This window comes from Harpia harpyja, chromosome 3, assembly GCF_026419915.1.
Source record: "Harpia harpyja isolate bHarHar1 chromosome 3, bHarHar1 primary haplotype, whole genome shotgun sequence".
Classification (NCBI taxonomy): domain Eukaryota; kingdom Metazoa; phylum Chordata; class Aves; order Accipitriformes; family Accipitridae; genus Harpia; species Harpia harpyja.
In genome coordinates this window covers 46,330,322-46,342,634 of record NC_068942.1, presented here as the reverse complement: position 1 = coordinate 46,342,634, position 12,313 = coordinate 46,330,322, and the positions used below count along the sequence as shown (strand labels likewise).

General features: G+C 47.8%; 1 protein-coding gene across 1 annotated transcript; it reads right to left on the bottom strand.

Annotated features, from left to right (window-relative positions):
* Positions 1 to 306: 306 nt before the first annotated feature.
* On the bottom strand, positions 307 to 4,180 carry SRP14 (signal recognition particle 14). Its single transcript, XM_052782450.1, has 5 exons — positions 4,098 to 4,180; positions 3,483 to 3,555; positions 2,733 to 2,845; positions 1,553 to 1,585; positions 307 to 1,199 (listed from the first exon to the last, which is right to left on the bottom strand). Exons 1-5 carry the CDS (start codon positions 4,119 to 4,121, stop codon positions 1,110 to 1,112), a joined length of 333 nt encoding a protein of 110 aa, XP_052638410.1. The 5' UTR covers positions 4,122 to 4,180; the 3' UTR covers positions 307 to 1,109.
* Positions 4,181 to 12,313: the final 8,133 nt, after the last annotated feature.

Below are 12,313 nucleotides of genomic sequence, written 5' to 3'. Positions count from 1 at the left end.
TCCCCACCTGGTACCTTCTGTTTAAACAGCTTACCCCTGTTTCTTTAACTCAAACTCAATGAGCACTGCAGGCTCATTGCATTAAGAAAGACCTACTTACTTTTTTCTGCCCTTTTTTTGTAGTAAAGAGGAGGGCAAAGTTAAAATAGGTAGAGAGGTAACTGGAAAGACAAACCCAAGAACTTCTGAGAACTGTGAAAGTTAACAGCACCACACAAAAGATCAAGGGAGTCAGTCCTAAAGGCACAGATAACCATACCATTCCTAGCAATTCATCAAGACAAGTCAGCAGTCATTACAGCCAAATCCATTTCTCATTGTGTTTAATAGGAACAATTAAGTATTCATCTTTTACATCTGCTAATATGAAGGAGCTACTTTAAGATGTGAAACATGGGGAAATTCAGATCCCTGAATATACTGAAGGATGAAGCTTTAAAAAAAAGTTTAGGTGACATGAGCATTTTTAAGCCATGTCTGAAGGGAACATGATGCAGAGTCCTACCCTCCCCCCACCCTGAGCCAGGGTCAGCACAGCTAGATCAGCATGGATCAAAGGCACAGCTGCCTGGCTCTGCTAAGAGCTCAAGCACTGTGCTGGCTGCCTTAGGGATATCTGCACTGCATCAGGTAGACATGTCCCTCAAAGTAAGACAGAAACAGTAAAGCTGTGTTTCTGATAATATGTTGGCACCCACTTTCCCTAGTACTACTGAGGGTTTTCTATAAAACTGGGCATCTGTCACTGAGACTCCTGCTCCAGTCTTACTTTGCTCCTGGTACAGTACATTCTCTTCACCCTGTGTTACCCGCCCCCCACAACAGATTTTACACTGCCCACTTGTATAATAACAAAACAAGCAGTAGTATAAGTACAAAACTAGTTGGCAGCTGAGTGTAAAGCTACTTCAGTATAACCCTGTAAATACTCCTGCCATACAACAATGCATAGAAAGCACCTTCTGCTCTCAGATTAAACAAAAGTACTGATTGCATCCCAGTATCCTGCTGGAAGGAAAGCCAAACACAAGTGGTAACTCAAAAAGAAATGGACTTTGCTTTGAGCAAGACTCGAGTCTGTTATATAGTGATGGTAGGACACTGTTCCATCACTGTGTTGCTTTACTCTTCTTGTTTTTGCTTTTCTTGTCTTTTTTCTTCAAGCCATCCATGTTAGCTCTCAGCAAATTTGAATATGCCTGGAACAACAATTGGAAGCATTAAAAGAACAAATACTTAAGTGACAATATACTAGAGGTAACATTTTACATATTGCTAATGGAAAGGTATCTGCATTTTCTCAGTTAAAGAATCATGCTCTTAAACCCTACGCTGGGAAACTATTGTTCCTAAACCAATGCAGAAAGTTAGATGAAATACAACAGCTTTGGGTTTTTTTCTTTTTTAAAAAAATGCAGACAGATGGGTAGTCTAAAGTTAATCTGTGTGGCAGTTCAGCACTGAACCAACCCATTCACAGCTGTCCAGTACTTCCTACTGACCAATCCCCAATACCTACAGAAAATGAAGATAAAAGGCATACAAAACTTACCATCTGGAATTTATTTACTTCCTTTGAGCTCACCTACAAAAGTAACACTGGAGGTTAACCAAGAAAACACTGGCTTCTGTTACAAACCAAGTATCAGTACATGTTTACCCAGCAGTGACCATCTACTCTTTTTAGCAGCAGTTGGATCAACTCATCACATTCAGTGGTAGGTAGGCTGCACTGACATGTCATAGGACTTCACTGATTTAGAAAACTGAAAGCACTCCTTATTCAATTAACAAAATCCTCTGGAGGCCATTCATCCCAAATCTGTGTGTTTTCAAATGGAAAGAATGTGAAGAAACATTCTAAGGAAGGTTTTGTTTACTTGTAGGGCCATACAAATATGTTGCAGCCTGGATTCTCTCAACTCTTTCTCAAAGTAACATTTTTCCTTGCATTGCAGAGGAGAGCTAAAGTCAGCTAAAGCCTTTCCCAATCTCTCATTCAAAGTAAACGCACATCAGGTTTTCAGCTTCTAGTTAACATTGCCTGAAATACAAATAGCTCTGTAAGTGAGGAAAAAACCAGGTATGCTAAGCAAGATTAAGGCTCAGAAAAGTGTACCCATGCTCACACATTCTTGCCAGGAAACAAGGGTCCCTTTCCTACTGTTTCACAGTCTGGGAACATTCAGTTATTTCCTGAGTTGTAAGAACCTTCGGCAAGTCCATCGAGGCCTATGGGAAACTACCTCTTTGTCACCTGAGGCTTGACTGTAGGTGTGCAACACCTTCCTTCTTGGAGCCACACCATTTGTCCTCACACTGCAGGTTCCATACCTGCCCTGTGTCCTTCTGCCCATGTCTCTAGAAGGAGTTTCCCCCTTCCCTCCAAACAATTTCACTTGACTCAAAACACAACAGCCAAGGTTGCTGAAAACAGGCAGAGTCCCTTTCTGCTGTCCTGCAATACGATTCTGAAGCAAAATCCAGCACACAGAGCAAAACTATAAACTACTGTCCCATCTGTAAAGCTGAGCGTGAGCATTAAGACTTCAGGTAAGTGTAACACATCAGCATCCCAACTTCAGCTGTGTGTTTAGCTACCATATGGTTTCTCTGGAACGAAGAGGGTAGCTCTCATGAAATTCATGTAAAGACAAACCATTTAAAATATGGGGCATTAACTAAAAGACAAGTAGGGCCACTAATCTTTCTAACCAAACGTTGTCGCTTACCACTGTGCTAATTTTCTTCTTTCCATCAGTTGCTCTTAGAAGACATTTATTGTCTGCTGGTTCAAAACTTTCTACATGGCCTTTGCGTGGGACTGGTTTTGTTCGGCCATCATCTGTATTGAAAGACAGAGAATGTTTGTTCATATTTCACTAAAATTACCGGATTCCTCCTGACAAGAGGTGTTAAAAGCCGCTCACGAGGAGATCTCCAAGGAGAACACCTTGGAATTTAAGGCCATCTGAACTGACATTGCTACCAAATTGTTCACAGACCCCTTCCTCTGTAACCCCAGAAGGATCTGTTCCATAAACTACATCTGCCAGGAAAAAAAAAAAGTAAATCCTCGCCCTGACACTGTATGAACTGCCTGCTTCAGCAGCAGTATGTTTTAAATGCATGTCAAACTGCAGCCTAGGACACTCGACTTCTCAAGTAGTGCCAGCTAGCCAGAAACCAGCGAAACGTAAGCATACAGAAGCAATGCTAGAATTCTCCTTCTGTAGACACTTAAGGATTTCCAATTATTCTTCAATAATTAGAAAGTCCCAATATTTCCTGCAGTCTGAAATACAGTCTTTCTTACTTCAAGGTTATTAGCACTGCAGCTAAGATGATTGATTCGTCCCTACAACTTACTCTTGTTTTCCGACACTCCGAATTACAACTGTGTCTTTTAAAATACATGCTAACAACACTAAGTTCGATTTAGGTGAACGCCTCTTTAATCTAGTAATGGACTTAAAACTTACATTTCTTCAGCGTTATGAAAACGCTCCCCGAAGTTCTGCACTTCTGAAAGAGTCTGGTGAGCTCTGTCAGGAACTGCAAGAGAAAGAGACCCTGTCCTCGGCTGGAGGCCACCGCATCGGCGTTCATCTCCTCTCCCCGTGCAGCCCGGCGACTGGCTGCCCGGGGAGCGGCCCCCGCCTCGCTCCGGCGGCGCCGCTACCACAGGCCGGGCTCCCCCGGTTCCGCGGCAGTAAGGGCCAAGGAAAGGAGAACTCCCGCTCTCCCCCACGCCGAGGTTGTAGGACCCGAGGTCCCAGCCAGGGGCGGCCCAGCCCGACGTTCCGGCTGCGGAACAGGAGGTCTGACCCCCGCCAGACCGACGGCGGCCCCAGCGTTTCTGCCCTCCCGCCCTCGCCCAAGTCACCGGGTACACCGGCGCTCGCTTCCGCGCCGCCGGGGCAGGCGAGGCGAGGCGGCGGCCCTGCGCGGGCCTGGCGCGCCCCGGGGCTTTGCGGGGCCTCCCTCCCACCGCGGCCGGCACGGAGCACACCCCAGGCGGCCGGTGACCAGCCGGCTCCCCGGGGGGCGGCCACGTCCCCGGCTCCCGCCCGGGGCCCGCCGGGCCCGGCCCCCACCTGCTCGCTCTCCAGCAGCACCATCCTGCACCGTCGGCCGGAAACACCGCGCGCACGCGCGCACGCACGAGGCAAGCCCGCCCAGCCGCTGGGAGAAGGGAGCGGGCGGAGAGCGCCTCGCGCCGAGGGGGCGGGGCGCGGTGGCCAGGCCCCGCCCCGCGGCGGGGAGCGCCACGTCAGCCCCGCGCTGCAGCCGCCGCCTGCTCCGTCCCGGCCCCGCCCCGCCGCCGAAGGCGGGGGGGGGGTCGTGGCCTGCGACCCCGGCCGGTGCCCGGCGCCGCCCCTCGGTCCTGCCGTGCTCCCACGGGGGAGGAGCGGACGGTGCCTGATCCGAGAGGCGGATCAGGCCGGCGGGGAAGGCCTGCCCTGCGGGGCTCCGCTCCGGCCGGCGGTGCGGCCACCGCCGTTATACACACCCACACCCCCCCACACACCCGCCCCCCCGCCCCGCGGCTGCCCGTTAACGGCCGCCGCGCGGGGTTTTCCCGAGGCCAACAAGTGGCGTGCACGCAGCCCGGAGGAGCGGCACCGAGATTCCAGCCCCTCCTCAAACGCCGCGTTACCGCGGCGGCAGGCGCCTGGCCGCCTCACCCAGGCGGCCGTCTCCCGGCGGCCTGGCGTCACCCGCCGGCCGGCACCCGGGGTGCGGACCGGCCTGCGGGCAGGCCTCGGGGCGCCGGCGGGCGGCTGCGCTCGGCCGGCCGAGCGGCGGGGAGGCTTGCCCGGGCGCCGCCGCACAGCTCGCAGGGGTGGGAGGTCACAGGCCAGCTCCGACCGACCGACCGACCGACTCCCTGTTGATCGGAGCCGGTGTTTCGAGTCGCGTGTGGCTCGGCGTCCCCCCCGCGGCAGGAGCGGCTGGCGAGCCGCCACGTTAGCTTCACCGTGGAACGGCGGAACTGCAGCTGGCCGTCACCTCCCGTGACGTCCTGAAACGGCTGGACCGGCTGGCGCAAAGCAAGGGTCCCGGCGAGTGTGACGGGCTGGAGGCTCGGAGGGTGAAGGGTGTGATTTGAGACTGACTGAACGAGCGAGACCCCGAGATGGGTACGAGGAACAGCTCGGGGGAAACCAGCAGCCGGGTGGGCGAGAGGGCACTTCACACCCGCTCTTGAAGCTCCTGAGGGGCGGATTCTGGAAAAGTTGGGTTTTCTGTCCGGCCCGGGGCAAGTTGGTCTGGGGACACACAGAAGTAGCATTTGGTCTAGCGCCTTTTCATGTTTCTCACTAGGAGAATGGATTTCTTTTTCCTCCGTGGACGTAACAAAAGGGGAAGATAACGCCTTACACCCAGACAAAAGGGAAAAACTGCTCTCAGGCCGGTAGGTGCTTGAGCCCCTGAGGAATTCCCTGCTCTTCATTTAGGAGCTCAGGACCGCATTCTAGAGAGAACTGAAATACCTTCTTGCGTTATCATGCTCATCGTGGGGGTGTTGTTTCATATATAAAACAACACTTCGTAATCGGAGAGTCTAGGCACTCCAGAAGTCCTTTTTAGAGTTTACAACCATTTGCTGTCCCTTTGCAGGTTAAGCAAGAGGCAGTAGAGGGTGCTGTGATTGCGCACACAGAAATGAAACTGCCTGGAGAACAAGGAAACAAATACTCGAGAAGCAGGTCATCACAACACGGCCGTGGTTTATCAAAATCTATCAGTTGATTTAATAAACTCCATCATCTTGGAGTCAAAGGAAGTGTAGAGATCCAACGCTGCCTTTCCCTAACTGTGGATGGTATTACCCTCCTGATGTTTTTGCACTTGTATTATTTGCAGTTGAGGAAGAAAGACTTCAGAAAAATAAATTTCATTGTTTCTCGTAGCATTAAAAATCTCATAAAAACTGAAGTGAGGAATACATCTTATTTAAGTCTTCTGAAAACAGGCACTCTAAGGGGGCATCATCAGTGCTGTGGTCAGAAGCACTGACAAGCCAAAGCCTTGTACAGCCGTGGAAAGTGGTGGTCCCTGCCCCTGAAAGCTTACAGTCAGTGTCCACAAGTGAAGACAGGTGGATGCAAGGAGTCATTGCTGACACGTACTTCCTCTAACCCTGCCCGGTTGCAGCAGCAGTCATAACAAACTCCTAATTACAGGAGGTTGTTTTGTCAGAAATCAGAGTAGGGTCGTGTTTGCAAGAGAGCTCTGAATGACGAGGATGCAATAGCATTGCAGATTTTTATAGGCAACTTGTGAAAGAAGAGCAGAAATGGAAAAACTAAAACAATTGCAACATAATCCCCCTTGGAAACTACCATGGTCACAGACACTGGAAGGCAGAAGGACTCATGCATTTCCACTCATGCTTGCCAAAGGAGAAGATGGGTGGTCTCATAGCTGAAACACGGGGACTAAACTCTCACCTGAATTCTGACTCTTGAATTCACCAGGGAAGTCTTGTGTTGCCTTGAACCAGTCTCCTAACTTCCCTGTACCACAGCTCTTCTTTCATAAAGGTGGAGAAAGATATGTAGTTATTCCCTATACCTTTTATGCAACAAAAAGCATCAGTGCCCGTGGGATGAGCACCGTGGAGATTTTTTTCCCCTTTCGCACAATAATCTCCGCCCACTATTAGGAGCTACTTGTGTTGCTGAGGTGTGCCTTCGGTACAGTGTGGACAAAGTCGTGATACCTGTAATACGAAGCTTGCTGGTTCTGCTGTATGCTGGAAGAAGGGACAAAGGGGAAATCACTGTAAAGAACTCCAGAAAGTTGCATAAAGTTTACATTTTTCAAATCTGTTGTTTTATCAGGAATTTTTCTGAAAATACATTTGTCTCACTGCTTATAAAAGAAGTGCCTCCACTGAATTGCTGAATTTCATTCCATAAGAAAGAAGGATTTTGTGTGTGTGTGTGTGTGTTAGCTTATCTTCCTGATCTTGAAGTTGTTTTTCAAGCCAGAATGTCACAATTTAACTGGGAGAGAAGCCTTCATCACAACTTGCAAACAAGGTGAAAATGGAATATTTTTAATGATTCTTTTCCAAAAAATAGATGGAACAGGGGAATGCTGACATTGCTTTACTTTTGCCAAAGGCTGCCAACACTCAGAGGGAATAAGCTATTCAGCTGGCGAAAAAGTGCTGAACAAACACTGAAGGAGCTAAAGGGATACTCCCAATCATGATATACTTGCTTTTCACTCTATCTCCTGCCCTAGTCTAATGCCTTCCCCCTCACCCCCTGCCCTCAGAAAAAAAAGGGGGGAAAAAAAAAAGAAAAAAAAAACAAAGAAAAGACAGGTTGGATTAAAACAGTAGCAAGAGGAATTGGTGGATCCTGAGAGTTGGCAGGGGCATTAGTATTTTGTAACCTGATCTGTCATGTGACTAGAGCCAGGCAATAAAAATAAGTCTGCTACCAGCCCTCCTGTTTGCTCAACTTTATTATATGGTGTCAGTAGAGAACTGCTTTTTTTTGGCAAAAATTTAGCAAATGAAGCCACCTGAATCATTAAATCCTGAAGGAAATCTGGCAGAGAACTGGAGGAGGTTGTTGCTGCGCTTCCAAGTTTTCCTGGAAGCAAGCATGTACTGAAGAGAAACGGAGAAGGTGAAACATTCTCCTCTCCTAAATGTGGTGGGAGGGGCAGGAAGCAGAAAAACAAAATTATTAGAAGTAAATTAAATTCTTGATCAACCTTAGTAGAGGTTGGCAAAGATCTATTTCAATTAGCTAGAAGAGATTACTTCTCATTATGGACTACCACACACATGCATTCAGCTGCTGCACACCACAGTGAGCAGAAATGTAATAACATACTGTAAATTACAGTTTGCTCACCACAGTGCTCAAGATGAGTTAATAACAGATAATGGCCCACAACTCACAAGTGGATCATTCTGGTAATTCTCTTTGATCTGTAAGTTCAAGCATACCACGTCAAAGTATAGCTATGCACAGGAAAAAGAGTCAGTGTTACAGCAAAACCCCAGTAACAGCCTCCCCCCCTTTTACAAGTCTATCATTAGCACTGTAAAAACAGAGATGCACACCTCGCTGCCTTACTGGCCTCACCAGATCTGAGATTAATGGGCAAAGGAAAAGCCTTCGAGAGCCAACATTTAACAGCGGCTGCTTGGGCAGAAAGACTATTAACCCTGGAATAGCTACCAAAACATCCCCAAGCTCTGTGCCAGGGAAGTAAAGAAGAAAAGTTTTCACAAGAGCAATGAACAGTTATTCTTTTTTTTAGTGCTAGGTGGATTTCCAACAAAGCTATTAGCAGGTTACACGGGTACAGGTGAACATCAGTCCCAAGATCGGGTCTTAACCTTCTTTATAAGTGGCACCTGTGAAAAAAACCAAAGGATATGCAATGGGACAATGACCAGAGAGCTGTTGAACAAGATAGATATAGAGGCACAAAGCGGTGTTATTTGCCTGATCAGCCAGTAACCATGAAAAAGAGAGAGATTCTGAACACCTTATAGATTCAGAGAACTAACAAGGCATTTTTGAAAGATCTTTCTGAGACCAGGATATGCCACCAGAAAGCTGCTGAGCCCCTGGTGAGAAGGCCAACTTCCAAAGAGAAGCTCTCCACAAGAAACAGGAGGTGTTCTTTCAAGTCTTAGGAACCAGTTCATGTACCCTGAGCTCTTTCCTAAACATGTCTGTTCATCTTAGTGAGTTCCTCCTATTTTACTTAATATTATGTTTTATTTACACAAAATGAGTTTCAAAGATAGGTTAAGTGTAACCTTGAGTTCAACAGGCACTGACTTTCGTTGTGTTATAGCAATGTTAACAGTGATTTATATTTTGTGAGGGAGACCAGGAAATAGATATAGATATGTTTCTTAAAACTCTAATGCACTGCATTACTATTGTAGTGCAAACCAAAGCCCATCTGGAGTGAGACACAAAAAGATTGTTTGTTGGAAAAGGGCTTCATGGTTTTGAAGTATCTTCCAGATTTTAGAGAGCTGCTCTGTCAGGGAAGATAAGGGATGTATATTTACCGTATTGTTAAGTGTCTCTCACATGCTCAAAATGGTTTTGTGACAAGCGCCCATCTCACAAAAAAATGGAAAAAAAAGGCCAAAAGAAAGGCAGCCCCGATGCGGAATTGGTCATCTGTACAACTGATGGTGCATCTGTGCTCTCTAGGGAAACCCCGTGGCACGGCTCACCCTGGGGACGGTGCAGCAGAGAGAGTGCATCCCTGCAATGGCATGTATGTAATGAATCCATGAATAATGCTGTAGTGCACGACACACTTCTGGGAACAGTGAAATTAAAGAGGCAATTCACTTAACTCCCAGAGTATGAGGAAGGGCCTAGGGAGAAGCAGCAACATGCCACCATATGTGTTTACTTCTGAAGGACAGGGCAAACAAAACACAGTCTCACAGATCTCCAAAACCAATGCAAAACACTGCAGTACAACGGTCAGATAAAAAAACGAGCGCAGTGCATTATGGGCATCCACGCTGTGTTTTGAAGGTACGTTTGTCCTGTTAACTTTCAGTTGTGAGCAGAGCAGAGGGAAGTGTAAGAACAGCCTGTTCTGAAGGAGTGCACCTGCGAGGTGACACAGCTGAGCTGTCCCATCCCGTCCTGTCCCCGCCGCCGCTCTCCCCCGGCAGCCTCGCCGGTTCTCGGTGGGTGGCTGCCTGCTGCCGCCGCTGGGAAGAGGCACCGCACTGTGCGCACATGCGTGAACTAGATAGAGACTGCGTGGCCGAGAGCGCTGTACCGCCTGGCGGAATGAGTCACTTTAGAAGTGACTTAGCGATAGCATCGGGTTTGAGTCCAGATTAACGAGACACTCATATAGAAACAAACAAAAATGTATCAGAATGCGCTCATAGCCTTACAACCCAGAGATGTCTACTGTGGCTGAACTCCCAGTTTATCTTCTCCATGGCCAAAATTATAGTATTGGTAGTTATACCTCATATTATTTGTTACTCTTAAAACTAATGTATTTTAAATTTTTAGGGATGTGAAATTAATTTTCAGTGTACACCTCACATATTTTTTGAGGGTTACAGGGCTACTCAAATGGTGGACCTTGGTCTGTGTTTGAACCTGAAGTTTTGCAAGGCGTTCAGGCATGTTCCCTCTACTTTGGAGTATGAACTTCCACACAAGGGACTCAAAGACTTTCTGAAAATAAACCATCAAATTCTTCTTCCTTGCAATCCCACTGGCATCAGTGCAGCCATAGCAGTATCCAGGAGGTCAGAATTTGGAAGCTGTTAAAGTAACTCTGTCTTTGGAGCTGTAAACTATAAACCACAAATTCATTGGGGTTAAAACTTTGCTATTATCTTTAAACCAATTTTGTGATATGAGCTTTCAGCGTGGTTTCAGTGGGTCTTTGTAAGTCATCTGTGAACTCCAGTGGTGCAGGATCAGGCCTGTACAGTATGATGCACCTTCTGGGTGCTCTAGAAAAGATATTTACCAAACCTCACAGCTCATCTCTCCAGCAGGAAGAGGGTATATAGTCATCACTTCATTTTGTATGGCAGATTTCTAAGCAGACACACAATGTCTGGTTAAGAGCTGTGCAAAGCATCAGGGAGGTAATTAAGTTGGAGCTCAAGAGTAATGAGGTGACAGAGATTGGGTTGAGCATCATTTCTTTCACGTCGATGTGTCCTACTTTCAGAAACACAGAAATGCAGTTGTGAAAAATTTCCACCAGACGTTCCCAGTGAGGTTAGAGGATTTTTTTTTTCTATGTAAGTATTTAAGAGACAGAATGAAGAATATCACACCATGTTATAAAAAAACCCCAAAGCAAGTCAATGGGAATTCTAGGTCAGCAGAACGTCACCAGGGAGGACAACATTGTCCTTGATATCAGAGAACACCAGGGGATGTGTAATTAGAAAAGGAGCCACAAGGTCTTTGCTATTGTCCATTTGCAGTCTCCTCAGAAGGACAGAAACCCAAGCAGCGTATATTCTTTTGATACCATGGGGTGTTGCTGTCTCAGGAAGAAAAGCGTCACCTTCCACCTCACCAGCACTGTTTCCTGCCTCTGCTGAGGCCACTCAGCAAAGCGAGACCTGGCTGGACTTCTGAGATTTAAGGATCACAACACAAGCTGCAGTGCCTGTAAAACAATAGTTTCTTCACAGCTCGAGTGAGGATGTCTGATACAAGAGCCGCATGGCACAACAAAGAGACAATTAAGTTAGTTACCAGATGCGTGAGGTGACAGACATTGGCTTAGACATTATTGCTCTCCCTTCCATAAGCCCTAATTTTGGAAAAACTGACAGTTTTGACCATTACCACCACACATTTCCAGTATGACTCCCTTCTCATAATAGCTGCCAAGTGTACCTGCTTATTCAAGCTTTACTGGTATTTCTTGCTCTTCCCTAATGCTCCTCCAAATGTTCAGACACTTTCTAGGAACAGGGTGGCGTGGGGAGGCCACTGCGCAGCCAGCAGCTGCCCTGGGTTCGCTGGGTCAGCGGCTGGAGGAAGCGGTTTCCTGTTTTGCTGGTGCTCAATGCCACTTAACAATAGGGGGAAAGAAAAAACTGCAGGCTCTAAGCATTGCAAAACTGTTTGCTACATGAGCTGTCCGCCTGCCTCCCCGCTCTGCCCCGGCCGCCCCCCATCTCGCGTGCCCACCCTGGCCAGTGGACGGCAGCGGAGGAGAGGAGGCAGAGGCACTCAAGGCTGAGGTAACGAGGGCTCGAAGGCATCTCTGCCGTATAAACGGCCTGGACCCCCTTGGCAGCAGGTCTGAAACGGCAGGCTGAATATTACTAGTTTGTATCTTTCCTCCTGCCTCCCGTGAGAGAGAAAATGAGATCCACATGCAGTCCTTCTGGAGCATCAGTGTCAGCAAGAGTCACTCATGCCTTCTTACAACACCTGAAACATCTCGTCCGTCCTAGTAGATGGTTTTCAGCACCGTCCTGAGATAACCATTTCCAGCAGTGGTCAGTTCATTAGGGCGGGAACAGAATTGGCAGAGATTCCTCACTCTGCCTTTCGGAACGATGTCCTTCTCCTCTAATGGTTTGCTCAGTGCCAAATCCTTAATCCACTCTTATCAGCTCACAGAGTGCTCTTACTTTCCTACTCTCCTCCTACTGCCTACACACTCAGGCAGCATCCCTTGCTACCATGCCAGAGTTTGGCTCTCGTGATCCCCGTCCATATCCAAACCCTACCTCAGTTGCTGGCCTTGTTTTTCAAAAGCATCTTTGGAGATTAAAGGTTGCAGGGGGTAGCTC

What these genes read in the sequence shown, in the direction of transcription:
- SRP14 (XM_052782450.1), bottom strand. Translation starts at nt 4,121, where the DNA reads ATGGTGCTGCTGGAGAGCGAGCAG. An exon ending in TTTCATAACGCTGAAGAAAT is followed by an intron (nt 2,846 to 3,482) that starts GTAAGTTTTAAG and finishes CTTTCAATACAG; the next exon opens with ATGATGGCCGAACAAAACCA. An exon ending in AAGTAAATAAATTCCAGATG is followed by an intron (nt 1,200 to 1,552) that starts GTAAGTTTTGTA and finishes TTGTTGTTCCAG; the next exon opens with GCATATTCAAATTTGCTGAG.